Source organism: Manis javanica, chromosome 1, assembly GCF_040802235.1.
Source record: "Manis javanica isolate MJ-LG chromosome 1, MJ_LKY, whole genome shotgun sequence".
Classification (NCBI taxonomy): domain Eukaryota; kingdom Metazoa; phylum Chordata; class Mammalia; order Pholidota; family Manidae; genus Manis; species Manis javanica.
The window spans coordinates 105,516,002-105,543,014 of NC_133156.1; the positions used below are offsets into that span (position 1 = coordinate 105,516,002).

At 37.6% G+C, this 27,013-nt stretch overlaps 2 protein-coding genes across 9 annotated transcripts in view; both read left to right on the forward strand.

Annotated features, from left to right (window-relative positions):
- Positions 1-27,013, forward strand: part of PDE4D (phosphodiesterase 4D) — a 1,476,836-nt gene that overhangs the window by 581,108 nt on the left and 868,715 nt on the right. The window lies entirely within an intron of this gene.
- LOC140849205 (3',5'-cyclic-AMP phosphodiesterase 4D-like) overlaps positions 16,339-27,013 on the forward strand; it is a 93,635-nt gene continuing 82,960 nt past the window's right edge. For all 3 annotated transcript variants that reach the window (XR_012130903.1, XR_012130908.1, XM_073236000.1), the window contains exon 1: positions 16,339-17,298. Coding sequence is in view for 1 of the 3 variants with exons in the window: in XM_073236000.1 (XP_073092101.1) it covers positions 16,844-17,298 (455 nt within the window). In the remaining 2 variants the exon portion in view is untranslated. The remainder of the gene's footprint in view (positions 17,299-27,013) is intronic.

A 27,013-nucleotide genomic window follows, 5' to 3' on the forward strand; every position in this document is an offset into this window, starting at 1 on the left:
GCACTGCACCAAATATGTTATTTTGTTTTCCTTGGATTCTGTTATTTTCCTGTTTCTTGGTTCATTAGCTCAACCAGGCATTTCTAAGACTCATTCAAGTTGCCTCGTGCAGTCTTTCATGACTGCGTCATGTAACATTTGTGTAACTACCTCATAATTGATCTTTTCTTTTTTTGCTGGATATAGAGGTTGTGTCTGGCTCTTTATTATGACACATAATCCCTGCTATGTACACTCAGGTACATGTGTGTGTGCGCGTGTGTGTGTAAGAGATTCTCTGTGATACGTACCCAAGGGTGGAATTGTGAATAGTAGTATATGTGAATGAATACTCACCTTTACCAGTGATAATAAATTGTTTCCCCACAGTAAGACTTCCCATTGATCTACATCTTTACCAACACATGACATCTTCAGGCTTCTTAGTTTTTGCTGACCTTGTGGACATTACATACGCCCTCACTGTGTTCTATACTTGCATTTCCCTGGTTACTAATGAGATTGATATATTATTCTATGTTTTAACACCATTCTGCTTTCCTCTTCTGTGAAATGCCTTTTCATGTATTTTGTCTATTTTTTTCTTACTGAGTTATAGAAATACTCTTTTAAAATAGTCCTTTGAAAGTTACATATGGTGTAATATTTTCTCCCATTTATGGTCTGTTCTCTCACTTTTTTAATGATCATTTTTGGTGAATGGAAGTTCTAAGTGTTAACATGGTTTGGTTTATCGTTTTCTTTCACTGTGAGTGCTTTTTGTAACTTTTTTGAAAGAAATCCTCCATTATGCAAATACCAAATACTGTTCTGAAATACCTTTTAAATATTTTAAACATGTGCTTTTGCTTTTAAATCTTTAATACAACTGGAATTGAATTCTGTTTATTGTGTGACAAACAAGTCAAGATTAGTTTTTTATCTAAAGGATAACCAATAGTTACAGATCCATTTGTTGAGTAATTGCTCCTTTCCCAATGGGGCAATGCCATCTCTCTCAAATATCAAGTTTTTATATATTGTAAAGTTCTATATCTGGGGTCTTTATTCTGCTTCCTTGGACATTTTTTGTATCCTGTGCTAACACTTTACCATGTTCTTTACCAAAGATTTATAACAAGCATTAATAATTGGTTAGGAAAGTACCTGTTGGAATTTTGATGAGAAATCATTGACTCTAATAGATAATTTTGTGGAAAATTTTCTTGTTTATCATACTGATTTTTTTTCTGTTCATGAAAATGATATCTCTAGGTCATTCCAAAAGTTTTTCAAAGTTTAAAATTTGTGTCATAAAGGTCATACATATACTTTATTATATTCCTAAGAACTGTATGTATATATGTATATATATATATGTGTGTGTAGATATGTATAGCATTTATCATTTGCTGTTAAATGGAAAGCAATTGATTCTTGCAAATTAGTTGCCCTTCTTAACCCTCTTAACATTCTAATAATATGTCTCTAGAATCCTTTGTATTTTATATGTAGGTAATATCAGAAAATGATAGTTTTTCTTTTCAATCCATGTCTTCAGTTTCTGTATATGTGTGCACGTGTGTGTGTTTTGTCTAATTAAACTAAGATTTATACTTTAATGATCATTAGAAGTATTAATAATGAATATTTGTATCTTGTCCCTCACAAAAGATATTTTAAATATTTCAGCTAATATCTTTCAGCTCTCTAATTTTTTATTAAACCACCCATCATCCACTGATATTATTAATCAACTTATTGATCGACATTTTAATTTCAAAAGTTCTATATTTAGTTTTTACTTTTGTCTTCTAGGCAAGATCACAGGTTTTGGACTCAGAATGGCCAGGGCTCAAGTCAGGCTTTGACACTAAACAGTATCTGACCTTAGGCAAATAATTGTCTCAATGACATTTCCACTTCCTGATATGTAAAATAGAGCTAATGTTAGAAATCCTCTATTTTATTTTTTATTTTGATATAGTTAATGTATAATTACTTGAACATTATGGTTACTAGACTCCCCCTATTCATTCCCCCCCACATACCCCATTACAGTCAGTGTTCATCAGCATAGTAAGATGCTATTGAATCACTGCTTGTCTTCTCTGTATATATTGCCTTTCCCGTGTCCCCCCTTCCCACCCATCCTCCCTAGTCCCTCTCCCTTTGGTAACCGTTAGTCCATTCTTGGGTTCTGTGAGTCTGCTGCTGTTTTGTTCCATTTTTTGCTTTGTTCTTATACTCCACACATGAGTGAAATCATTTGATACTTGTCTTTCTTCACCTAGCTTAAGAAAACCTCTATTTTAAGAAACTCATTAATTACAATACTCAACTAAATTTAATAGAAGCTCATAAAATGAGAAATATTATTTTAAATTTAGATTTTTCTTAAACAAATGAAAAATGTGTACATTTTGCTATCCCAATGCTTTCCTACTACTAGCATCCCAGAGTGTTAAGATTAAGTCTGCTTTATACTAGGACTCTAAAGATTTATAGCTGTTTTTGGCCTTTGATAGGCCTAATTTAATAGTAACAGGCTACTTCTGATGATCTCTTTTGCATCTTTGAGATTGAAAATAACATTTCAACACATATTCATTTTTTAAATTTAAATATCAAACAGTAGATGTTTAGCATCCTAAGTCAGTAAGAAGCTTTTGACAGATGGACATTTAGCACTTAAATAATCATCCATCAGGTCTCGCAAATCAAGTCACTTTGAAAGGTCCATGACATCTTCTGAGGGATTTGGTAATATCTGCTCATTTTAAGTGTACTGCTGCTGTAAGATGGGCCATGTTTTTGTAGCTATTTCAATGATAAAACAGTATACAGTTTCAAGTACTTACGAATATCTTGTTGCTTTACAATGAAATACAGAAGTATATAGTCTTTCTCCCTGAGAGATTTTCTTCACTTGAGCGTATTTTCATTGTTTTCTACATACAGATCTTATGTAGAGAGTGAAGAGAATACCTCCCTAATGTCAGGTAGTTGTTTAGTGTCAAAGCCTGGACTTGAGCCCTGGCCAATCTAAAACTTGTGATCTAGATGACAAAGGGGGAAACTAAATATAGAGAGAACAAGCTCTATGCATCTATATCTCTATTCTCCCCAGTCTCTTTCCCTTTGGTAACTGTTAGTCCATTCTTGGGTTCTGTGATTCTGCTGCTGTTTTGTTCCTTCAGTTTTTCTTTTGTTCTTATACTCCACAGTTGAGTGAAATCATTTGGAATTTGTCTTTCTCCACTTATTTTTTCAAATAGGCATTATAGTATAGTTTTTCAAAGACTTTTTTAAAAATTAAAAAAAAATTTTTTTGGAAGAACATTTGTTTACTAGGCTCTCCCCTACCCCAAGTCCCCCCCACAAACCCCATTACAGTCACTGTCCATCAGCATAGTAAGATGTTGTAGAATCACTACCTGTCTTTGTGTTGCAAAGCCCTCCCCTTTCCCCCACCCCCCACATTATACATGCTAATCATAATACCCCCTTTCTTCTTCCCTGCCCTTATCCCTCCCTACCCTCCCATTCTCCTCAGTCTCTTTCCCTTTGGTAACTGTTAGTCCATTCTTGGGTTCTGTGATTCTGCTGCTGTTTTGTTCCTTCAGTTTTTCTTTTGTTCTTATACTCCACAGATGAGTGAAATCATTTGGTATTTGTTTTTCTCCACTTGGCTTATTTCACTGAGCATAATACCTTCTAGCTCCATCCATGTTGTTGCAAATGGTAGGATTTGTTTTCTTCTTATGGCTGAATAATATTCCATTGTGTATAGTACCACATCTTCTTTATCCATTCATCTACTGATGGACACTTAAGTTGCTTCCATTTCTTGGCTATTGTAAATAGTGCTGCGATAAACATAGGGGTGCATCTGTCTTTTTCAAACTGGAGTGCTGCATCCTTAGGGTAAATTCCTAGAAGTGGAATTCCTGGGTCAAATGGTAAGTCTATTTTGAGCATTTTGAGGAACCTCCATATTGCTTTCCACAATGGTTGAACTAATTTACATTTTCACCAGCAGTGTAGGAGGGTTCCCCTTTCTCCACAACCTCACCAACATTTGTTGTTGTTTGTCTTTTGGATGGTGGCCATCCTTACTGGTATGAGGTGATATCTCATTGTGGTTTTAATTTGCATTTCTCTGATAACTAGCCATGTGGAGCATCTTTTCATGTGTCTGTTGGCCATCTGAATTTCTTCTTTGGAGAACTGTCTGTTCAGCTCCTCTGCCCATTTTTTAATTGGATTATTTGCTTTTTGTTTGTTGAGGTGTGTGAGCTCTTTATATATTTTGGATGTCAATCCTTTATTGTATCTGTCATTTACAAAAATATTCTCCCATACTGTAGGGTACCTTTTTGTTCTATTGATGGTGTCCTTTGCTGTACAGAAGCTTTTCAGCTTGATATAGACCCACTTGTTCATTTTTGCTTTTGTTTTCCTTGCCTGGGGAGATACATTCATGAAGAAGTCACTAATGTTCACATCCAAGAGATTTTTGCCTATGTTTTTTTCTAAGAGTTTTATGGTTTCATGACTTAAATTCAGGTCTTTGATCCATTTTGAATTTACTTTTGTGTATGGGGTTAGACAGTGATCCAGTTTCATTCTCTTACATGTAGCTGTCCAGTTCTGCCAGCACCATCTGTTGAAGAGACTGTCATTTCCCCATTGTATGTCCATGGCTCCTTTATCGAATATTAATTGACCCATATATGTTTGGGTTAATGTCTGGAGTCTCTAATTTGTTCCACTGGTCTGTGGCTCTGTTCTTGTGCCAGTACCAAATTGTCTTGATTACTATGGCTTTATAGTAGAGCTTTAAGTTGGGGAGTAAGATCCCCGTCACTTTATTCTTCTTTCTCAGGATTGCTTTGGCTATTCGGGGTCTTTGGTGTTTCCATATGAATTTTGTAACTATTTGTTCCAGTTCATTGAAGAATGTTGTTGGTAATTTGATAGGGATTGCATCAAATCTGTCAAAGACTTTTAAGTGAATATTAGGTCTCTAAGTTTAATTAAGTCTTAAATTCAACTATGTGAAGATCTATGAATGCAAGTGACAGATCTAGTGGCCACCATGCCCCCTCCTTGAGTTATCCTCATTTCCAAATAGCCCCCCTCTTATGTTCCCCTAGGCTACTCGTTGGCTTAGTATTACTCAGATACAACAAGTTTTCTGCTATGTCAGTGTCTTTGCGCTTCTTTCATCTACAGCATGGAATGCCGACTCACTCCCTTATTTCCTTTGGCTTTCTGCTCAAATGTTGCTCTGTCAGAGAAGTGTTCCTTGACTACCCTTTACAAAATTGCACTCCCAGGCATCATACTCTAACTGCTTAATTTGCTTTGATTTGCTTTATAGCACATAACCACCTCTAGCAATACTTATATATTTGTTTGAGTGTTTATTCTCTCTTCCAATTGGAACAGGAGATGCAGAACTTTTCTGTTTTATTCACTTCTTTTTCTCCAGAACTTAGTGTTTGACATGTACTAAGTCTTAAATAAATACTCGTTGAATGAATTAATGTTGTGAGACAGTCAAGTGAACAATGATTTCTATGTAGAGTTAAGGTCACGTAGGCTATACTCAACATCTGCAGAAAACTGGCACAGTCCTTGTAGTCTCTATTGAAAAACTCATGATTTTGAAAATTTTTAAATGTGAAGAAAGGAGTACATTGAGGCAATGATTAAATGAAATAATGTATGAAAAATGTTTGGCAGAATGCCAAAAGTTAAATGTTCAGTATGCAGTAAACTTACTTCCATCTGAATTCATGTTTTCCCCTTTCTTTCTTGTCACAATAAAAATACTGGCTTTTGTCTAGTTTAAAGCAAATCCTTCTTCCATACCTTATAGTTCAGTCTACCCTCTCAGGGACAGCACACCATCCATTATTCTCCTCCTTTGTCTCATATCCTTGATTTTTTTTTTTCTGTCTTTGCATCCTGTCCATCAACTCTAAATCCTGATCCACCCACAAGGGGGGCTTTTGAAAGTTTACAGAAAGTCTCCATATTGCCTGAGGTGGTACTGCAGAAGAGGTGATTAATTGTCAAATGTTTGCATACTTGCCCACCTGTTGTTCTCACAGATTTACTGAAATACTTGCCATTTTCTGAACGTTGAACACCCCACAGTTTCTTTCATCTCTAAGTTTTTTTACCTGTGCCAGTTTCTCCCCAGAATGTCTTTACCCTTTGATTCTCCCTCAGACATGCACATACACTCAGCCACACATACATGCTCAGACAAAATGAGATCAGCTAACAACTTGTGCTTGAGCTCTTGACCTCAGCGTAGATTCTACTTTCTCTTTGTGAAGACTCACTGAGCTCTAAGAATTGAACATCCTGCCTGTTTCCATAGCATACACTACATATTCCTATCAATCTCTAGCTCGTTCTCTCTCTCTCTCCCTGAATTACAGTTGCTTATTTTGTTTCCCCTACAGGACACTAAGCTCCTTGAAGACAAATATTTTTTTAGTTCATTAGTGAAATACCAAAATCTACATGGGAATTGGCACATAGTTTATAAGCAATATTTTTAACTGTAATTGATGAGGAGTGCCATTAGAAAGTTACAAAAATTGTTTTCCAGTAGTACTGAAACCTATAGGGCAAACAACCAGTTGTACTTGAATTTGCATCAGTGGGCTAGTCAAAGGTAAATCTGCTCAACTGCAACATTTCTTAGTTTAACATTTATTGCATATACTGTTTGTTTCATATTAGGCACAAAATAACTGAAAAATGACCTAATATTGGAAATAGTGGGACAGTGACTTTAGTACTAGTATTATTTAGTACTAGTACTAGTAACATTGTAAATATTATCTAATATATATATAGACTTACACAATTTTTAAGAGCCCTTCATATATCTCAAGGATATATCCTAAGCCTGTTTCTTAAAACCATTGAGGACTTGGGTGAAATATAAGACTTTAAATGCATTCTTTGGATATTTTGAACTATGTGGCAGATCAGCCTTATGTAAGACAGTATGTGATGATGAAAATTTCCAACTGATGCATCATATCAAAATAATACATGTTTGTTCAAGTATATATAAGATATAAAAGAATCTTCCTCCCATGACCAAGTTAGAAATAGATCCTTTACTGTAACTTATCATTTAATTCTGAGTTCTGTATAGAAATGGCACTTGCTAATCTCTTAGCTTTTAATTGATATAATTTCTGCTGGAACTCTCCATCATTATTGACAGGAATGTTCTCCTGTGTTAATTGCCTAGCCCAGCAGCACAGTGAGTGATTGGATCAATAGGGCAGATTTGAAATGCATTGGCAGAAAAGGGTGGTGGTGGATAACAATCTCTGTCTCATGATAATGGCACCAACTAACTGCTTATTAGGCTTGTTCAAGCAAAATACACTGACCATTTACATGAATTTTCACTTTTTATATAGATGTGCTGATGGTGGGTAGTGAAAGCTTTCAAGGATGCCCCAAATGAACCCCATAGTCTATAAAAACCCTCTCAGATGATGCCCATCTGTGGTCAATCAGTACAGAAAAATAGGTAATTTATTTGACATAAGACTATGGAAAACCAATGGGCTAATGAGATATTACCATATTCTGATTGTTTTAAATATGAGTAGGCAACTCCTAGATTAATTTAAGTGGAAGACTAGGAGAGCTCAATTTTTAACTGTACTGATTTTCTTTTAACATAGAGGCAACTGGAGTTAATATATAAAGTGTGTATTTTCATGAGATCTGGGCTCTTAAACTGAATTTCCCAGAAAATATCCAGGTCACTTGGGCAAGTGCATTAAGAGCACCTGGAGTGTTTTTGCAACCATGTAATGAGGGAGCAGGCCTGGTGAAATCACCTAAGGAGTTTTTAAAAATGCTGTTGCCTGGATCCTATCCTCCAAAATACTGAGGCAGAATCATTTGGCAAAGTTGGTAAACATACAAAGTCCAGGCCCTATCCTGCTTCAAGGAGCCTGGGCCTTTGTGTGCTTGATAGGCTCACTAGGAGATACTGGTAATATCACAGTTTGAAATTACTGGTCTAGTTTTCAGCATCAAAAGTTTTTAAAGCTCGCCAGGTGATACTCCCCAGGTGTTTCTAATGTTGGGGATCACTGATGAAAATGATATTTAGGATTCTTCCAAGTCTGGCAGGAATAATCAGAGTTACTGGCTTTTATTTAACATCTGTGCTATGTAAGTCATTTACTAAGCATTCTCTCATTAAATAATCACAAGAATCTAAAAGGTAGGTAGTAATAGTACTACTTTGCATATAAAAGACATGGAGGGTAAGTGATTTAGTTAAAGTGTCAACCCAAGCTGTCTCACTTCAAAGGTCACACCATGAACTACTGCCTTTAACTTTTTGGAATTAAAGGAGATACTGAAACCTCTCAAAGTTGGGAATGTGTTAGAAGGTACTGAAATAATTTTTTTATATTAAAAAGTACCTGACATGTGATTACATAATAAAAATGAAGGAATCATTTTAAATAATAAATGCAGAATATAGAAAAAAAAGCATTCATGGGAGGAGGAAAAAAGATGGCTTTGTGAGAAGTGAGGCAGAAATCTCCCAAAATCACATATAATACAAAATTACAGCAAACACAATTACTCCTAAAACAGTGACCAGAAATAAGATTGCACCAACCAGTCTACATCTGGGAAAAGAGAACATCTCACAGAAAAGGGTAAAGTAAAAAGCTGTGACCCAGCAGGACCTGAGCGCTCCCCCTACCACAGTTCATGGGCGGGAGGAAGAGAATCTGAGCAGGGAGGGAGTAGAAGTCCAGGACTGCTAAATACCCAGCCCTAGAAATCTACTCCAGGAACACAGACCCACATTGCATGGTGCTGCAGAGATTGGAGGGATTGAGAACAAAAGTATTGGAGGGATTGAGACTGCAAACATATTCCCACAACTGGCTGCCCTGGGACAAAAAAAAAAGGCAGGTGCCTCTTCTTCCTCCCCACCGGCACCTGTGTGCAAACCCACTGCTCATGCCATTGCTCCAGACCAGGGGAAGGGCAGCGCTGCCTATGGCAACTCCACCACTTAATGCAGAGGCTGCTACCTGCGTGCAGCTCACTGGCCTTAACAGCGGAGGCAGTCACTGTGGCCTGGAAGAAGAAAAGAGCTTGCTCTTTAAGGTAGGCACTAGCACCACTTGCCTGTGACCACTGCCATTGCTCCAGGTGCTGGGCAGCTCCGAAGAGCAGAGCTTCTGTACACTAGAGGGTGCTGCCTATACAAACCAAATATTTCTCACTATCCAAAAGGATTATGAAAAGGCAAAAGAACCTTCTTCTATCCAAAATCCTTCAAACACCAGAAACAGGGTTAAGTGAGACTGAAATCACCAATCTTCATGGAAAAGAATTTTAAAAAGTCATAAGCATGGTAACGGAACTATAGAAAAATATTCAAGAGCTAAGGGGCAAATTCAGGAGTGAGATAGACACCTTAAAAAATACAGTAGCTGAAATGAAACATACAATGGAGGGATTTAAAAGCAAATTAGGTAGAGGAGACAGTAAATCAAATAGAAATTAGAGAACAGGAATGCAAAGAAGTTGAGGCAGAGAGAGAAAAAAAGATCTCTAGGAATGAAATAATAATAAGACAACACTGTGACCAATCCAAATGGAACAATATTTGCTTTATAGGGGTACCAGAAGAAGAAGAGAAAGAAAAAGGGATAGAAAGTATCTTTGAAGAAACAATTGATGAAAACTTCCCCAACCTGGGGAAGGAAATAGTTTCTCAGGCCATGGAAGTCCACAGATCTCCCAATACAAGGGACCCAAGGAAGACAACACCAAGACATATAATAATTAAAATGGCAAAGATCAAAGAAAAGGACAGAGTATTAAAAGCAGCCAGAGAGAGAAAAAAGATCACCTATGAAGGAAAACCCATCAGGCTATCATCAAACTTCTCAGCAGAAACCTTACAGGCCAGAAGGGAGTGGCATGATATATTTAATGAAATGCAGCAGAAAGGCCTTGAACCAAGAATACTCTACCCAGCAAGATTGTCATTTAAATTTGAAGGAGGAATTAAACAATTCCCAGTTAAGCAAAAGTTGAGGGAATTTACCTACTAAAAACCATTTCCACAGTGTATTTTAAAAGGACTGCTCTAGAAGGAAGTGTGCCTAAGGCTAAATAGCTGTCAAAGCGAAAATGAAAGCAGAGCAAAGGAAGTTGGCAAATGAAATACTAACCAAATGCAAAATTAAATCAGCTACCCACAAAGTCAGTCAAGGAATATGCAAATAATACAGAATATGACACCTAACATGTAAAGAGTGGAAGAGGAGAAAAAGAAGGGAGAAAGAAAAGAATCTTCAGATTGTGCTCATAATAGCATAATAGAGATAAGTTAGACTGTTAGACAGTAAAGAAGCTTCCCTTGAACCTTTGGTAACCACAAATCCAAAGCCTACAATGGCAATAAGTACATATCTGTCAATAATCACCCTAAATGTAAATGGTCTGAATGCACTAATCAAAAGACATAGAGTCACTGAATGGATTAAAAAGAAAAACCCATCTATATGCTGCCTACCAAAGATTCACTTCAAACCCAAAGACATACACAGACTGAAAGTGAAGGGATGGAAAAAGAATTTTTGTGCAACTAATAGAGAGAAAAAAGCAGGAGTTGCAATACTTGTATCAGACAAAATAGACTTCAAAACAAAGAAAGTCACAAGAGACAAAGAAGGACATTATATAATGATAGAGGGGTCATTTCAAAAGAGGATGTAAACATTATAAATATCTATGCACCCAACACTGGAACACCCAAATATGTGCAAAAAATACTAACAGATTTAAGGGGGAAATAGAGTGCAATGCATTCATTTTAGGAGACTTCAACACACCACTCACTCCACAGGACAGATCAATCAGACAGAAAGTAAGTAAGGAGACAGACACACTGAGCAACACATTAGAACAGATAGACCTAATCAACATTTACAGAACACTCCACCCAAAAGTAACCTGATACACATTCTTCTCAAGTGTGCATGGAATATTTTCCAGAATAGATAACATACTAGGCCGCAAAAAGAGCCTCAGCAAATTAAAAAAAAGATTGAAATTGTACCAACAAACTTCTCAGGTCACAAAGGTATGAAACTAGAAATAAATTGTTCAAAGAAAACAAAAGACTCACAAGCACATGAAGGCTTAATAACATGCTCCTAAATAATCAATGGATCAATGACCAAATTAAAACAGAGATCAAGCAATATGTGGAGAGAAATGAAAACAACAGCTCAATGCCCCAACTTCTGTGGGACCCAGCAAAGGCAGTTCTAAGAGGAAAATATATAACAATAAAGGTCCAGTTAAAGAAGGAAGAACAATCCCAAATGAACATTCTAAATTCACAATTAATGTAACTGAATAAAGAAGAATAAATGAGGCCCAAAGTCAGTAGAAGGAGGGACAGGACATTATAAAGATCAGAGATGAAATAAAATTGAGAAGAATAAAATAATAGAAAGTATTAATGAAAGCAGGAACTGGTTCTTTGAGAAAATAAACAAAATAGTTAAATCCATAGTCAGACGTGTCAAGAAATAGAGTCTACACTCATAAACAGAATCAGAAATGAGAAAGTAAAAATCACTACCGACACCATGAAATACAAAGATTTATTAGAAAATACTACAAAAACTTATATGCTAACAAATTGGATAACCTAGAAGAAATGGACAACTTTTTAGAAAAATACAACCTTCCAAGACTGACCCAGGAAGAAACATAAATTCTGAACAGACCAATTACCAGCAGTGAAATGGAATTGGTAATCAAAAAACTACCTGACAACAAAACCCCTGGACCAGATGGCTTCACCACTGAATTGTATCAGACATTTAGAGAAGACCTAATACCAATTCTCCTTAAAGTTTTACAAAAAGTAGAAGAGGACAGAATACTTCCAAACTCATTCTATGAAGCCAGCATCACTCTAACACCAAAGCCAGGCAAAGACACCACAAAAAAGAAAATTACAGACCAATATCCCTGATGAACATAGATGCAAAAATACTCAACAAAATATTAGCAAACCAAATTCAAAAATACATCAAAAAGATCATCATCATGACCAAGTGGGATTCATTCCAGGGATGCAAGGATGGTATTTTGAAAATCCATCAACATCATCCACTACTTCAATGAAAAGGACAAAAATCACATGCTCATCTCCATAGATGCTGAAAAAGCATTCTACAAAATTCAATACCCATTCATGATAAAAACTCTCAACAAAATGGGTATAGAGGGCAAGTACCTCAACATTATAAAGGCCATATATGACAAACCCGCAGACGACACCATACTTAAAAGCAAAAAGCTGAAAGCTTTTCCAGTGAGATCAGGAACAAGACAAGGATGCCCACTCTCCCCACTTTTATTCAACATAGTACTGGAAGTCCTAGCCATGGCAATCAAACAACACAAGGAAATAAAAGGCATCCAGATTGGTAAGAAAGATGTTAAACTGACAAAAAATTGTACATAAAAAGACCTAAAGAATCCACTACAAAACTACTAGAACTAATATCTGAATTCAGCAAAATTGTAGGATACAAAATTAATACATAGAAATCTGTTGCATTCCTATGTTCTAATGATGAACTAGCAGAAAGAGAAATCAGGAAAACAATTCCATTCCCAGTTGCCTCAGAAAGAATAAAATACCTAGGAGTAAACCTAACAAAGAAAGTGAAAGACCTATATCCTGAAAACTACAAGACACTCTTGAGAGAAATTAAAGAAGATACCAGCAAATGGAAATACATTCTGTGCTCATGGATAGGAAGAATTAATATTGTCAAAATGGCCAACCTGCCTAAAGCAATCTACAGATTCAATGCAATCCCTATCAAAATACCAACAGCATTCTTCAATGTACTAGAATAAATAATTCTAAAATTGATATGAACCCATGAAACACCCAAATAGCCAAAACAATCCTGAGAAGAAAGAGTAAAGCAGGTGGGATTATACTCCCCAACATCAAACTCTATGACAAAGAACAGAGCCATAGGTCAATGGAATAGAATAGAGAACCAAGATATAAACACACATATGGCCAATTAATATATGTTAAAGGAGCCATGGACATACAATGGGGAAATGACTTCTTCAACAACTGGTGTTGGCATAACTGGACAGCTACATTTAAGAGAATGAAACTGGATTAATGTCTAACTCCATACACAAAAGTAAATTTGAAATGGATCAAAGACCTGAATGTAAGTCATCAAACTATAAAACTCTTAGAAGAAAACATAGACAAAACTCTCTTGAATATAAACATGAGCAACTTTTTACTGAACACATCTCCTCGGACAATGAAAACAAAAGCAAAAATGAAACAAGCAGGACTACATCAAACTAAAAAGCTTCTGTACAGCAAAGGATACCATCAGCAGAACAAAAAGGCATCCTACAGTATGGGAGAATATATTCATAAATGACATACCTGATAAGGGGTTGACATCCAAAATATGTTAAGAGCTCACATGCATCAACACCCAAAAAGCAAATAATCTAGTAAAAAAATGGGCAGAGGATCTGAACAGGCACTTCTCCAAGAAGAAATTCAGATGGCCACCAAGCACATGAAAAGATGCTCCATATTGCTAATCATCAGAGAAATGCAAATTAAAACCACAATGAGATATCACCTCACACCAATTAGGATAGCCACCATCCAAAAGACAAACAACAACAAATGTTGGTGAGGATGTGGAGAAAGGGGATCCCTCCTGCAGTGCTGGTGGGAATGTAAATTAGTTCAACCATTATGGAAAGCAGTATGGAGGTTACTCAAAAAACTAAAAATAGAAATACCATTTGACCCAGGAATTCCACTCCTAGGAATTTACCCTAAGAATGCAGGAGCCCAGTTTGAAAAAGACATATGTACCCCTATGTTTATCGCAGCACTATTTACAATAGCTAAAATATGGAAGCAACCTAAGTGTCCATCAGTAGATGAATGGATAAAGATGATATGGTACATATACACAATGGAATTTTATTTAGCCATAAGAAAAAAACAAATCCTTCCATTTACAACAACATTGATGGAGCTTGAGGGTATTATGCTCAGTGAAATAAACCAGGCAGAGAAAGACAAGTACCAAATGATTTCACTTATCTGTGAAGTATAACAACAAAGCAAAAACTGAAGGAACAAAACAGCAGCAGACTCACAGAACCCAAGAATGGACTAGTGCTTACCAAAAGGAAAGGGACTGGGGAGTGTGGGTGGGAAGGGGATTAAAGGGTATTATGACTAGTGCACATAATATAGGGAGGTGGTGGCAGGTGCAAGAAGTAAAAGCACAGAGAAGACAAGTAGTGACTCTGTAGCATCTTACTACACTGATGGACAGTGACTGTAACAGGGTATGTGGTGGGGACTTGTAGTAATAACAATGTTTCTCATGTGAAACCTGAGCATAAGGTTGTATATCAATGATAGCTTAAAAAAAATATATAAAAAGGTGTTCATGAATTAAAAGGAAGTTTTATTAAAAGGACAGTGAAAAACAGATTAGATTTGAGTTATTGTTTATTTTATGAAGAAGATTATAAACTGCTTCTACTGTTAGTATTTGAGAAGTGAGAATAAAATTTTCAGCTAGAGGTACTTTAACATAGTAATGTAGAGGGGAAAAGTATCAAGCATTTCAGAGGAAAGAAGTTTGTATACTTTGAAATGGTATTGAATGTTAATAATGCACTGAATTAAAAGAAGTGAGCATTGTATACTGCAAACTATTTTCTTATCTCTCCTTTCATGTTGGGAAAGATATAAGTTCAATGCCTTCCTAAGCATGGAAAGTGCTTCGGCCATTGCCGGTAGTCACACTTGTGTCCGTAACAGGGAGAAAGAGCATGCCTTCGTCAAGTGTGTTTTCTGTCCTTCACTGAAGAGTGTGCTTTGGAGAGTGCCTTGTTTCTTTCAAAGGCACAGTCATTCTCAGGTTTTGTGCGTGGAGCATATATGGGCTGAGTGCCAAGGCTGAAATGTTGGAGGAAAGGACTTTTCCTATCATAGAATAAGGAAGGAAGGAGCCCATTAAGAGATGCCAAGGGTCTCTTAGCGCAATATTAAATTTAATTGCTCCCACTATGAGAAGGGTACACTTGTATACATTTCAGAGACTATTCTTACTACAAGCAAAGTGAGTGTTCATTTTCATTTATGTTATTTCCAAAATTGCATCTATACTAAGCATCCACTGTATGGAGAGCATTGGATTTACAGCACATGGAAGAATCTGAGAGATGGTTCGTGACTGTCAAACTTTAATATTCATTATATGATATGCATAAAATATACATATTCAATTATGTTGAGATTGAGTATGTGTAGAGAATAGCATAATTACACTGCCAACAAGCTATTGTGAATCCTAATTATATTATACTTCAAATAATGTTTGGTAGACTGGTAACTCCCACAAAGTCTAATTCTAAAATTATTTTCATAGTGAATAAATGACTGATCTTTAAGTGATATGGTAATGTAAAAAGGTACAGGAAAATATGTGTCTGTTGCTCTGAAATTCTCTTGACTTCTCAAAACCATTCAACATCACAGGAGAATAGTAATTGAAGGAAGACAAAAAGTGAATTTGGATTTAGTGTGATTTATGACTCTGATTTCTGTGGAATAATAATGGTACATGTTTTTAAATGCTATGGTAATAGAGCTGTGTTTTGCTGGAAGTGGCAGAAAGGCAAAATTGCAGGCAAGCACAGAGGACAGAAACCACCGAAGATGACCAGAGGTTTGTAATAGAAAAAGGGTCCCGAGGCTGACTCATCAATGGCAACAGCTTGCCTTGATTTCTGCTAGGACCACTCCTGGGGACCTTAATTACAGAAGCAGCAGCAATAGGAGGTTCTAGCTGGAGGCAGATCTTCAAAAGGAACCATTGGGCATTCTCCCTGCTATGGGAAAGACCTGCACAATATCTAAATCTATGCCAGGTAAAGAGATCAAATTAATTCTAATATTGGATCTTCAGCCAGATCCATTTTTTAAGAGGTGCGCACACACACCATTCCCGCCAACTTTATCAGGTCACATCCATTATCTTTCGAAGCCCCAACACAAGGTTCATCGTCAACAAGCTCTAAGAATCAGCCAGGCACCCACCAAGCTCCATTTGTCAAATAGGACTGGGCAAGTGGAAGTGAAGAGGAAAGCTCGGGCAGTGGGAGGGGGAGTGGTGGGAGGAAGGCGGGGGCACCGGGAGGGGAAGGATCAGGAGGACAGGTCTGACTTCTGACTGGCTGGAGTGCTGGGCACAGTCACAGCTCCAGAGCGCCAGTAGGAGCTGTCCAACTTTTCAGCAGCTACGGGATCAGGACTCTGGGGCGCTAGACCGAGGCAGCGGCTACCCCCTGGCACTGCTGCTTTTTCCCCGGCTCGCGCTGCTAAGAATTCCTGCTCTCACCGCTCAACCGGCGCCCAAAGGGAGGAAGGAGGGACCCACCGCTGGCGAAACCCCGCATCGCGCTTCTTAGTCTTGGCGAACTGGGAGCCCAAGAGCGCGTCTCTGCCACAAACACTGTGTAGGAAGCTCTGTTGCGTCGTGTGACCCCTCCCGCTGGCAGAGCCCCCTTTCGGTCGCCTCGAGCCTCTGTGGCTTCAAGTGGGAAGCAGAGCCCAGCCTCTTCTCGGCTCCAGAAGCGGCGGCGGCGGCTGCATCGGGGAGGCGCTCCAGCCAGCGCCGTGAAGCCGGCTGGGCAGCAGGGCGCGGAGCCGCCTGCCAGGATGGAGGCAGAGGGCGGCAGCGTGCCGGCCGGGGCGGGCAGCGGCGAGGGCGGCGACGGCGCCGGAGGGGCCACGCTCAAAGCCCCTAAGCACCTCTGGAGGCACGAGCAGCACCACGAGTACCCGCTCCGGCAGCCTCAGGTCTGCCTCCTGCACCCCCATCACCACCTGCCCCCGCCGCCGCCGCCCTCGCCCCAGCCCCAGCCTCAATGCCCGCTGCAGCCCCCGCCGCCGCCCCCTCTGCCGCCGCCCCCACCGCCGCCCGGGGCTTCTCGTGGCCGCTACACCTCGAGCGGGGCCACCGGCCGCGTCCGGCACCGCGGCTACTCAGACACAGAGCGCTACCTGTACTGCCGCGCCATGGACCGCACCTCCTACGCCGTGGAGACCGGCCACCGGCCGGGCCTGAAGAAATCCAGGATGTCCTGGCCCTCGTCGTTCCAGGGACTCAGGCGGTGAGTGCAGAGCGCCCCTCCCCTATGCAGGCAAGGGGTCACCTCCCCAGATCTCAGACTCGCCTTGTTGGTCTATGTATCTCCAGCAATCCTGGACCCAGGGCTAAATTCTATTCTGGGATTTGGGAGAGGGTGAGCAGGGGCGTGTCTGCCTTTGCTTGAGAGGCTAGGATTTGGGTGTGTATCAGAGACCTGACAGTAAGGCAGAAATGTTAACTGAGTGTGTGTGTGTGTGTGTGTGTGTGTGTGTGTGTGTGTGTGTGTGTGTGTGTGTGAGAGAGAGAGAGAGAGAGAGAGAGAGAGAGAGAGGAGAGAGAGCTTCTAATTCACTACCCACCACCCCTCTTCCCACCCACTGCCATCCCACCCTGGCAAGTGGGACTAAACGGGGTGAATTCAGTTTCCTCTGGGTGGAGGAGTAGAAAGAGTCAAGGAAGAGGGGTGGGGGTCTGAAATAGGGTAACATCCAATAAATTTGCCCATTCTCCCAGAGTGAAGGGGCTGGCAGGGCAGATCTGATTGGGGGGTAAAAAGGGGAATGGGTGAGCCAGTTTGGGGCCAGGATTGCAGCTAAAAGCCTCAACAACTGGACTTTCCCTTTATCAAGTCAGGAAGTAAATTGAACAGCAAAAGGGGAACAAACACGTGGGTGACTTGGAGAGTTTGGAGCAAAATGTTCAGCAATCCTTAAGGGAGGAAATGAGGGAGGTAATGGAGGGAGCGAGGATGCTGTGGGAGTTATGCGTTTCGATGTGTGGTGTGTGCCAGCATTTGTGTATCGAGTTGTCCCTGCAAAATCCCAGCAAGAAAGCACCTCATTTTAGCAGCAAGCAAGATGCAGAAGTTTGATTATAGTGATTTCCCCTTAGTGTAAAGTGCTCCGGAAGACAAGACAAGGAAGCAGCTTGTCACCCAGAGTTTAGCAGACACCAACCGCTCCTTTTTCAAGGAAATGAGTAGTGTGAAAAAGAACCAATTACAGCAACTCTGAGGAGTCAGTGCCAGATTAACTCAGGCAAGCAGGTGGAAGGTGGGCCTGCACTCAGTCCCTTTCCTGGAGGCATGCAGGTGCAGGAGGGGCCTGCTCTCAGTCCCTTTACTAGCAACCCAGAATCAGCTTCTTTCTTCCCTGTCCCAGGCCCCTCCAAGCCAGGAATCCCCTGCTCCACACAAACATGAACACAAATAAGGTTTCAGGAGCTGCTGATACTTGGCAAGCCTAATAGCAAAGTAGAGCTGTAATCATCTAACCTAAGAGGTAGGCAGACAGTGATGGGCTACACATCCAAACCACATATCTGGATGATGGGTAACTATGAATTATAAACCAGGGCTGGTGGAAATAAGAAAACATGCGGTTGGAATTGTTTGTCCAAAGCAAATTGACAGTAGTTGGATTTATCAGCAAATCTTAAAGTGTGTTCAAATATATGTTTTTCTTTTCTTTCTTTCTTTCTTCCTTCCGACCTACCTTCCTTTCCTCTCTCTCTCTGTTGTACACACTGTAGTAAAAGGGAATCCAGGCAAAATAGAATATCCCAGTGCTGATCAGCACACAATCTCTTCACACCCTTTGCCTTCCTCACACTCCTGTGGTACTAGGTAGGTACTGGACATTGTTCATGATGATGTCAGTGTATCTGTTAGATACAGGGAATGAGATTGTGGTTAATAATTGCAATTCAGACCAATTTAAACTTTTGAAGATTGGCATGATTTGCAGACATTCACAAATAAATATGGAAGTTTCATTTTTACAGCCCAGACTGCTGAAGTTCACTTTGCAGGTTTACCCTTTGTTTGAAGAGGTGAATGTCCTCTACTTGAGTTGAGCACTGTATGTGGGCCTCCAATGGTGGAATAAAAGCAAGCATGCCTCTTTGTATATTTGACCTATTGATAGGAAAATTTTGTGAGACTGAGCCCTTAACAAACATTAAATAAGAATAAGAGTTCTAGATTAATCCGTGGGTTGATTGACTTTGTATAGTCTCTTAATTGGTTGCATTTTTTAGTAAAATAGACTATGTCTGAGGGGGTAGAGGGGTAAAATAAGCTCATTGGAAGAGAGGTATTGATTGTTGATTTGAATTTACTTTTTGCTATGCTCTCTACACTTATGAATTGTTCTATTTGAAACTCGTTAGTTGAATGGCTCATAGAAAATTGAGATGTATGATATTTCTAAATTGCTTCCAATGTGGTTCATCTGATAAATCATTGTCTTTTTTTAAAGACCCTGAGACTTAAAAGTCTTTATATCACTTATGTACTTCCCAAACACTCATATATTGAAGGTCAAGTTTGTCCTAATGGAGTTGCTTTTGCAAATAAATGTATTTTTTAAGGGCTTGGGTATTTCATTCTTTAAAAAGAACAGCAGCAATGTTTCAAAATTATCAGAAAATTCGCAGTTAACATATTTGAATCAATTAGCAAAGTGAGATGAAAGGGTATTATCTCCATTTTATTGATAAGAACACTGAGCTCTAGAGGATGTAAATAACTTGTTCAGTAGCACATTGTCAATGTGTGTGGTGCTGAAACCGAGGTCTCCTGCCTCAACAAAGGCTCCTAAAATAATATGTGCAGAACTTGGACTTGTTAACAGTTGCAAGAAATGTATAAAACCAAGCATGAAGTTTCTGTTGATTGATACCATAAGACATAAAGTCCAAATGAAACAAAACTGAGATATTATTTAAATCCTATTTTTTAAATGACAACATAGGCTCTGGAAGCAATAACAGATTTTTAACCTTTATTTTTAACTTTTGAAATCCTGGCTGTTTACACTGATGTCAGTGATCACGGTAGAGACAAACCAGTATTTATTGACTTTGTACAATACATATAATGTAATAAATATGAAACAGTGTTCAGAGAATTAAAGCTAATCAGAACATTTCAGGTGGTTTTCAGTGATCTTCCAAAAGGGAAAAAGTGTGAAATGTGCAGTGTGTGTGTGTGTGTGTGTGTGTGTGTGTGTGTGTGTGTGTGTGTGCATGCACACACCATCATCCAAATGGAGGGCTTATATTGTCTGCCAAGGTAATGTCTCTGAAAAAGCCTGATAGATGGATGAATGATTCCCTAGAGATTATCAAGAAAATGTATCTTTTTACATGTTATTTTTAGCATGTGTAGCATTTCCCAATATTACTATTGTCTTGACTGAAATTTTGAAAATGAGTTATGGTGTTTAAAGCATTGGGTAAGAGGTATACATGGTTTAATGAAGAAATTTTTATAAATAGTAAGGAAGCAGTTCTTAGATATCTCACAGTCAGTTCTTTTGGTTACATGGAAAAGTTAGGTATGTTAAATACATTTTGAATCAAATTATATCCAACAAGGTAGGTTCATCTTTTGATCTCAACATAGAAGGACTCTGAAATAATAAAATTACCAGAGGAATGAATTTCTATGTACAGAGAGAATCAAATGAAATATATATTTTTAATATATATATACATACACATACCAAATTAATCTTTTTAACTGATAGTTCCTCAAAATGTCACAACTATTTAACTAAACTGATAAATGATTTAATTATTTGACTCCTTTTTACACAACAAAATATTTTCCTTATCAGTAATGTGTTTTCCTAAATCTGCAGGAGCTGTGTATTCTCAGTAAGAAACTAATGCTGAGAAACACTAATCATCACGGAAATGCAAATCAAAAGCACAATGAGATATCCCCTCATACCTGCTGGAATGGCTGTTATTAAAAAGAAAAGAAATGGATCAGTGAGGATGTTGAGTAAAGGGAACCCTCCTAAACTGTTGGTGGGAATGTAAATTGGTACAGCTATTCTGGAAAACAGTATGGAGGTTCCCCAAAAAGCAAAAATAGAAATACCTTAAGATCCAGCAACTCACCTTCTGGGTATTAATCCAAAGAAAATGATAAATGATATCTGCACCCCCATGTTTGTTGCAGCATTATTTACAATAGTCGAAGATATAGAAATAAACTAAGTGTCCATCAGTGGATGAATGGATAAAGAACTTGTGGTATATACACACAAGGGGATGTTATTCAGCCACAACAAAAAAATGGAATCCTGTGATTTGCAACAATGTGGATGGACCTGGAGGATGCTATGCTAAGTAACATAAGTCAGAAAAAGAAAAATAACATGTGATCTCTCTCACATGTGGAATCTAAAAAAAAAACCCAAACACCAACTTAATAGATACAAAGAACAGATTGTTGTTTTCCAGAGGTGGTGGTTCGGGGTTTGGAGAAAGGAGTGAACTGTTTTCATTTTAGTTTAAATAAATGGAAAAATAAAATTAAGGTTGGAAGCTCAAATAGCATAGTGATTCCTTGGATAATATAAAAACATTCTAGATGACATAGATGTATATCAGGGTGACTTGATATTTGATTTAGGTATTTTAGAAGGAAAATAGCTTAAAACTATAATTGTACTCAATATAAATCCCATGCCTATTACAAAATATTTGACAGCAGCCTTTAAAATATGCTGGTATAATAAGTAAAAGAAAATATTAATTATACTGCAATATTTAAGTACTAAAAAATCAGGTTTTTACTTTTCTACTCTGGGTTAAAGAAGATATTTCCCCATTATTTGTACTGATTTTTGTCAGTTCTAGTGTATTTTTTCGTCATTAAAGGTGTAATGGTAATCTAAGTTCATGAAGCAAAATTTTAGTTTCAGATTACCAAAATAACTGATTGAGAACTTGGTCATTTAAATTGTCTACATCAGTGACTCTGAGACTTTGGATTTTAGGAAATAGTCATTTTGAAAAATATTGAATAACTAACATAAAATTGTCATCTTTAAATTTTAATAATTTGAGAAGACATTAAGGTTATATCAATAGCAAAGTATGGCAAAATTTGTATTTGCCACATTTTCTACTTACAGGCAGATAGTATTTGACTTTTTTAAAAAGCACTGACTTCAACTTTTTTTGTGTGTTCTAAAAATTTGGGCCTTAAGAAGAAGATTCTGTCCTGGATCCATCACCTTACATTTTTTATTCTGAACTTTTGTACCTTGTATGTTTCATGGTGGTAGAAAGTGGTGGGAGGAAAGCAGTAAAGGGAGAGAGGATAAGAACCTGTTCCCTAAGCATGGACCATGCAGAAGCCCCTATTTCACTCCTTGGCCCAGTCAGAATGAAAGAAGAGCTTATGAATAATTCAGCTGCCCATTTACAGAGCAGTAACAGGGAAATAGATAACAGTGTCCACAAGAGACATTTTTCTAGGACTGCTAACACTATGGGATGTCAAGATGGGAAGGGCTTTAGATTTAAGCTACCCTAGTTCATCACTGCCCATCTTTTACACTTGAAAAAACATGTGTCCTGAATGGCTAATCACTTAACATGATAGTTTACTGGTAGAATGGGAGCTACAATTTATATCTCTCATATCTCCTGACATTACATTTCTCACATGGCTATGATTTAACAATCACTGTCCCCATCTTCCAGGCTCTAACCTGAAACCCAGAAGTTTAGAAATTACTTTCAAGAAGCATTTTGGGAGTAAATGGGATCTTCTAATATTCAGGAAAAAAAACATTCATTCACTTTCCTCCTTGGATACAGTCACACACACACCTTTTCACACAGACACACATGCAATAATGAATTGGTCACTAATTTCTATCTTCAAACTTTAATGTGGGTTTGGAAGAGTGTCTTGGGAGGCACTCATCATACAGAATTGTAATCTAAAAAGACTAAATCCTATTAGCAATTGGTAGTAGTTACTCAAAAGCCTCAAGTCTAACATGGCTACAGTAATGTTCATGTCATGGCTTATTAGACGTGTCTGTCTACAAGTTTAAAGATACATAATTTGTGAGTCTATAACTTAAATGCTGTTAGTCCTGGCTCCTAGCAGGAATGTTGCTAAGGGATTATACCAAATAGCACTGTATTATATTTCAAAAGATGTGGTTATTTTTACCCTGAGGAACATTTTTCTACATTTAAAAATAGGAGCTCTATTTTTTTCCAAAGAAGAAGGCTTTCATGTTATTATTTCATGTTATTTTTTAAAATTCATCAGCTAGATTGACTTGACCCCCCACCCTCCAGTCCCCGACACACACGCCACCATCACCAGGACCCTCACCACACCACTTTGGAAACTAAATATTAAGAAATAAGATATGGTAATCTGGTTATCTAGTAAGCATTTATAGTTATGACCTATAGTCATAAAAAAGTTATACTTTGCTCATTTTATATGTGATCACAGGGAATATTGATTCTCAGAGAAATAGACACATATACAGTCAATGTGTCATATCACCATTCAGCCGGTGGTCTAAAGCCAGAGGTGTCCTTAGACTGTTCCTCTCCTTACTCCAGGATCTTAGAAACAACTATGATCTTCTGCTTCTCCCTCAGAGATATCTCTTGTACTTTCCCATTGCCACTTCTCTGGTTCAGGCCCTTATCATCTGTCCCCTAAACAATAGCCTCCAATCTGTCCTGACTCCAACCTGTTTTATACCCCAGGCCACCCAACCTCATCTTCCCCTTGTCTGAAGTCGTTGGATGATTTTTATTTTGCCTGGAAGAGAAAATCTAAATTTCTTCGTCTGACTTTTTAAAATGCTATCCCAGTCTATCTTTCTCACAGAAAGTCTTGCTATTCATCCTCCTCTGTAAACCCCACTAAATCATCACACTCAGCTTCTTGCCATGTGCTGAGCTCTCTGTGCCTTTTACATGTCTTTCTTTCTGAAGCTGCTTTTTCCTTCTACACTGCTTTCTCTCTGCCCTACACCACCCCCTCCATATCTGTTTGGAAAACTCATGAATATCTTTTCAAACTTTGTTCATATGTTATACCACTTGTGTGGATATTCCTACCAGCAGAGGAATATTTTTTCTATTCCAGGATTCTCTCTTCTGGCTTTTCTCTTCACATTGCATTTGGTATATATCTATGCTGTAGCAGCTACCAACCACAATTTTACATGTCTCCCTCATTAAATACATTAGGATCTTGCTTGGTGTCTGGTTTATATAGGTCCTCAGTAAATGATGAACTTTTAAATATGGAAATAGTAATAATGAAACCTTTTCAGTTTGTGTGCTCTCAGACAGGATATATTTGATTCTTTTAATCGAAATAAACAGATCTAGTGATACTTTGCTCATTTTATATGTGATCACAGGGAATATTGATTCTCAGAGAAATAGACACGTATATAAATGTTAAATGATAGAAGTCAGACCTGAGCCTTAAAACTTCTGCTCTGGTGATCTTTTCTTCACACTGAGATATACATGGGTTGGTATCAGGTAAGGCCATCATTTGACTAAGGCTCTGAAAACAGAAAGAAATTACAGTGATTTTGAAGAGAAAGAACAGTTATGATCCAGCTTGTAAGAAAACAACATTAGAATGAAAATAACATGAATGGAATAAAGTTTCCTTTTCTATTTGTAGAGATTCCTTTGCAGAGTAGATCCTTGACTTTGGTCTCTTTGCCTCTAGTGGATCCTTTGCATTTGGGGGTAGGTGCACACTTTTGGGACAATATTCATTAGCTTCTCCATAAGTCCCTGATCCACAAAATTTAAGATACTCTGTTCAAAAGTGAACTAAGTCATTGGCTAATTCACTAAGAGAACAATTACGAGAATATCATATACCAATGGAGTCATTCTCTTTGGAGTAGGTGAAAGTAAGCAATTTGAAGTGGGATTTTAGAAGAATGCAACACTTGAGACAAATAAGGTCACAGGCTTATTTAGAAGTAATATATCCCCAGTGGGATTTTAGGGAATTAATTGACTTAAAATTTGATTTAAAATATGTGTAAGAAGGCAAACTGGCAGCCATTGTTTCTTTGACTACTGCACTTACCTGTGACATATCCTGTGCCAATTTATGTCAAGAAGGAGCTTTTATCTGTGATTATATTCCTTATTTGTTTATTATAAACAGTATTGTGTTAATCTTATTTGTCAGAAATACATGTAAGATGTAAACTTTAGGTGACATTTGACTTTGTAAAAAATGTCAAGTTCTACAAAATTTAACACTTTACTCTTTCATGAAGTTTTTAGAATTAAAAGAAGTGTGTAAGAATAGTAAACATTTTTTAAAAGAAAAATAAAAAAAGTTTTCCCTGTATCAGAACATAACATGAACTCTTTCGATTCCAACAGTGTGATATTCATTTGGGAATAAATCAATAGTTTGATAAAACTGAATACAGGGTCAAATGTGAGATCCCCATGTATATGAAAATTTAGGATTTAGTAGGCACAGCATTCCAACTCAGACTAGGATAAATTGTTTCAAGTGTGTTTATTTATTGAAAAAAAATGATCCCTACCTCACACCATAATAAAAAGCATGTAAAACTGATACTGAAAATACTGAAAACTTAAGATAAAAATAGACAAAGGACATAAAGAGGCATAAAAAGGACATTAAAAAGGGCAGATTCCAATTCAAAGAATCTTCAACACCTCTATTTAGTTAGAGGTTAAGAAATTTTTGTTTGATATAAAAGACAATCAAATATTAGCAGATATAAGTATCACTTCAGGAAACAAGCCCGCAGGACAGGAAGTCAGTAGAGAAATAGCGTCACAGATAGTCAAGATTATGATATTGTAGAAGAGTGACATTTAAGGGGCTATCAAATAAAAATGAGAATGAAGTTATTAGATGATCATTTTAGTGCTATTTTGTGATTTTTCATAGTTATTTTATTGTGGATGGTTTATACATTATTTAACCTTTCTTAATAAATTCAAAGTATTCTGCCAAAATTCATTATGGTTCTTTTGATCTGGTCCAAACAGATATAAGGTGTCCATAACTTCTCAGCATCTGGTAGTTCTTTGTGAAAGTAAAACAAAGAATAAAAACTAATAAATGTCTTGCACAAGAATATAATAGCTAATTCAAAATGAGCTAACAACTTTAACAGAGTAATAGTATGCACTGTTGTTCTAACAAAAATGGCACTTTAATTTGTTAAATCTTATCCTTTTACTTTGTGCATTAATTTTACTTCTGGTGTATAAGGCATGGGAACTGTAGATGAGTCATTATTTCTGTTGACGTGGAATATTTTGTAAGCCAAAGTTACAAAGGTGTGTAATGAAAAATCAATGGTAGTTCACATAAACACTTAGTAATCACACTATTACAACATTTAAGAAAAACTATCTACTTAGGGAAAACAACTTTATGCTTATTTTTAATGGCAGCTAAGACATGGGGACCCTAGGCTCAACTGCATTACCATTTACTCTGGTGGAGTGCTGTTCAATTTTCAGTGAGTTAAAATGTAATGACTATGTAACTCATTAATTAGACACCAGATGGAGGAAAAAATAAAATACTGTGTTTTCCATTATATCATATATCAAACATATATCAAAAGTATTTTTTAACAAAGCATTTGTACTTCCTTAGCTAGCTCTAAGACCCAACTATATGAGCATTGAAGTAACCAGACCAGGTGGATTAACTTTGCCAAGCAAATTCAATGTAATGTTATTTTTTAAATGATTTGACCAAATCAGATTATTGACAGTATTGGATCAGATACCTGTCTGAGTGTTTGTCACAACATCTGTTGGACCTCATGAAAAACTTCAGAAATGTTGGAACCCATCAAGAAGCTAGTGAGAACATAGAGTCTGTAGAAAAACAGAGATGGCTCTCAACCAGTCAGTCC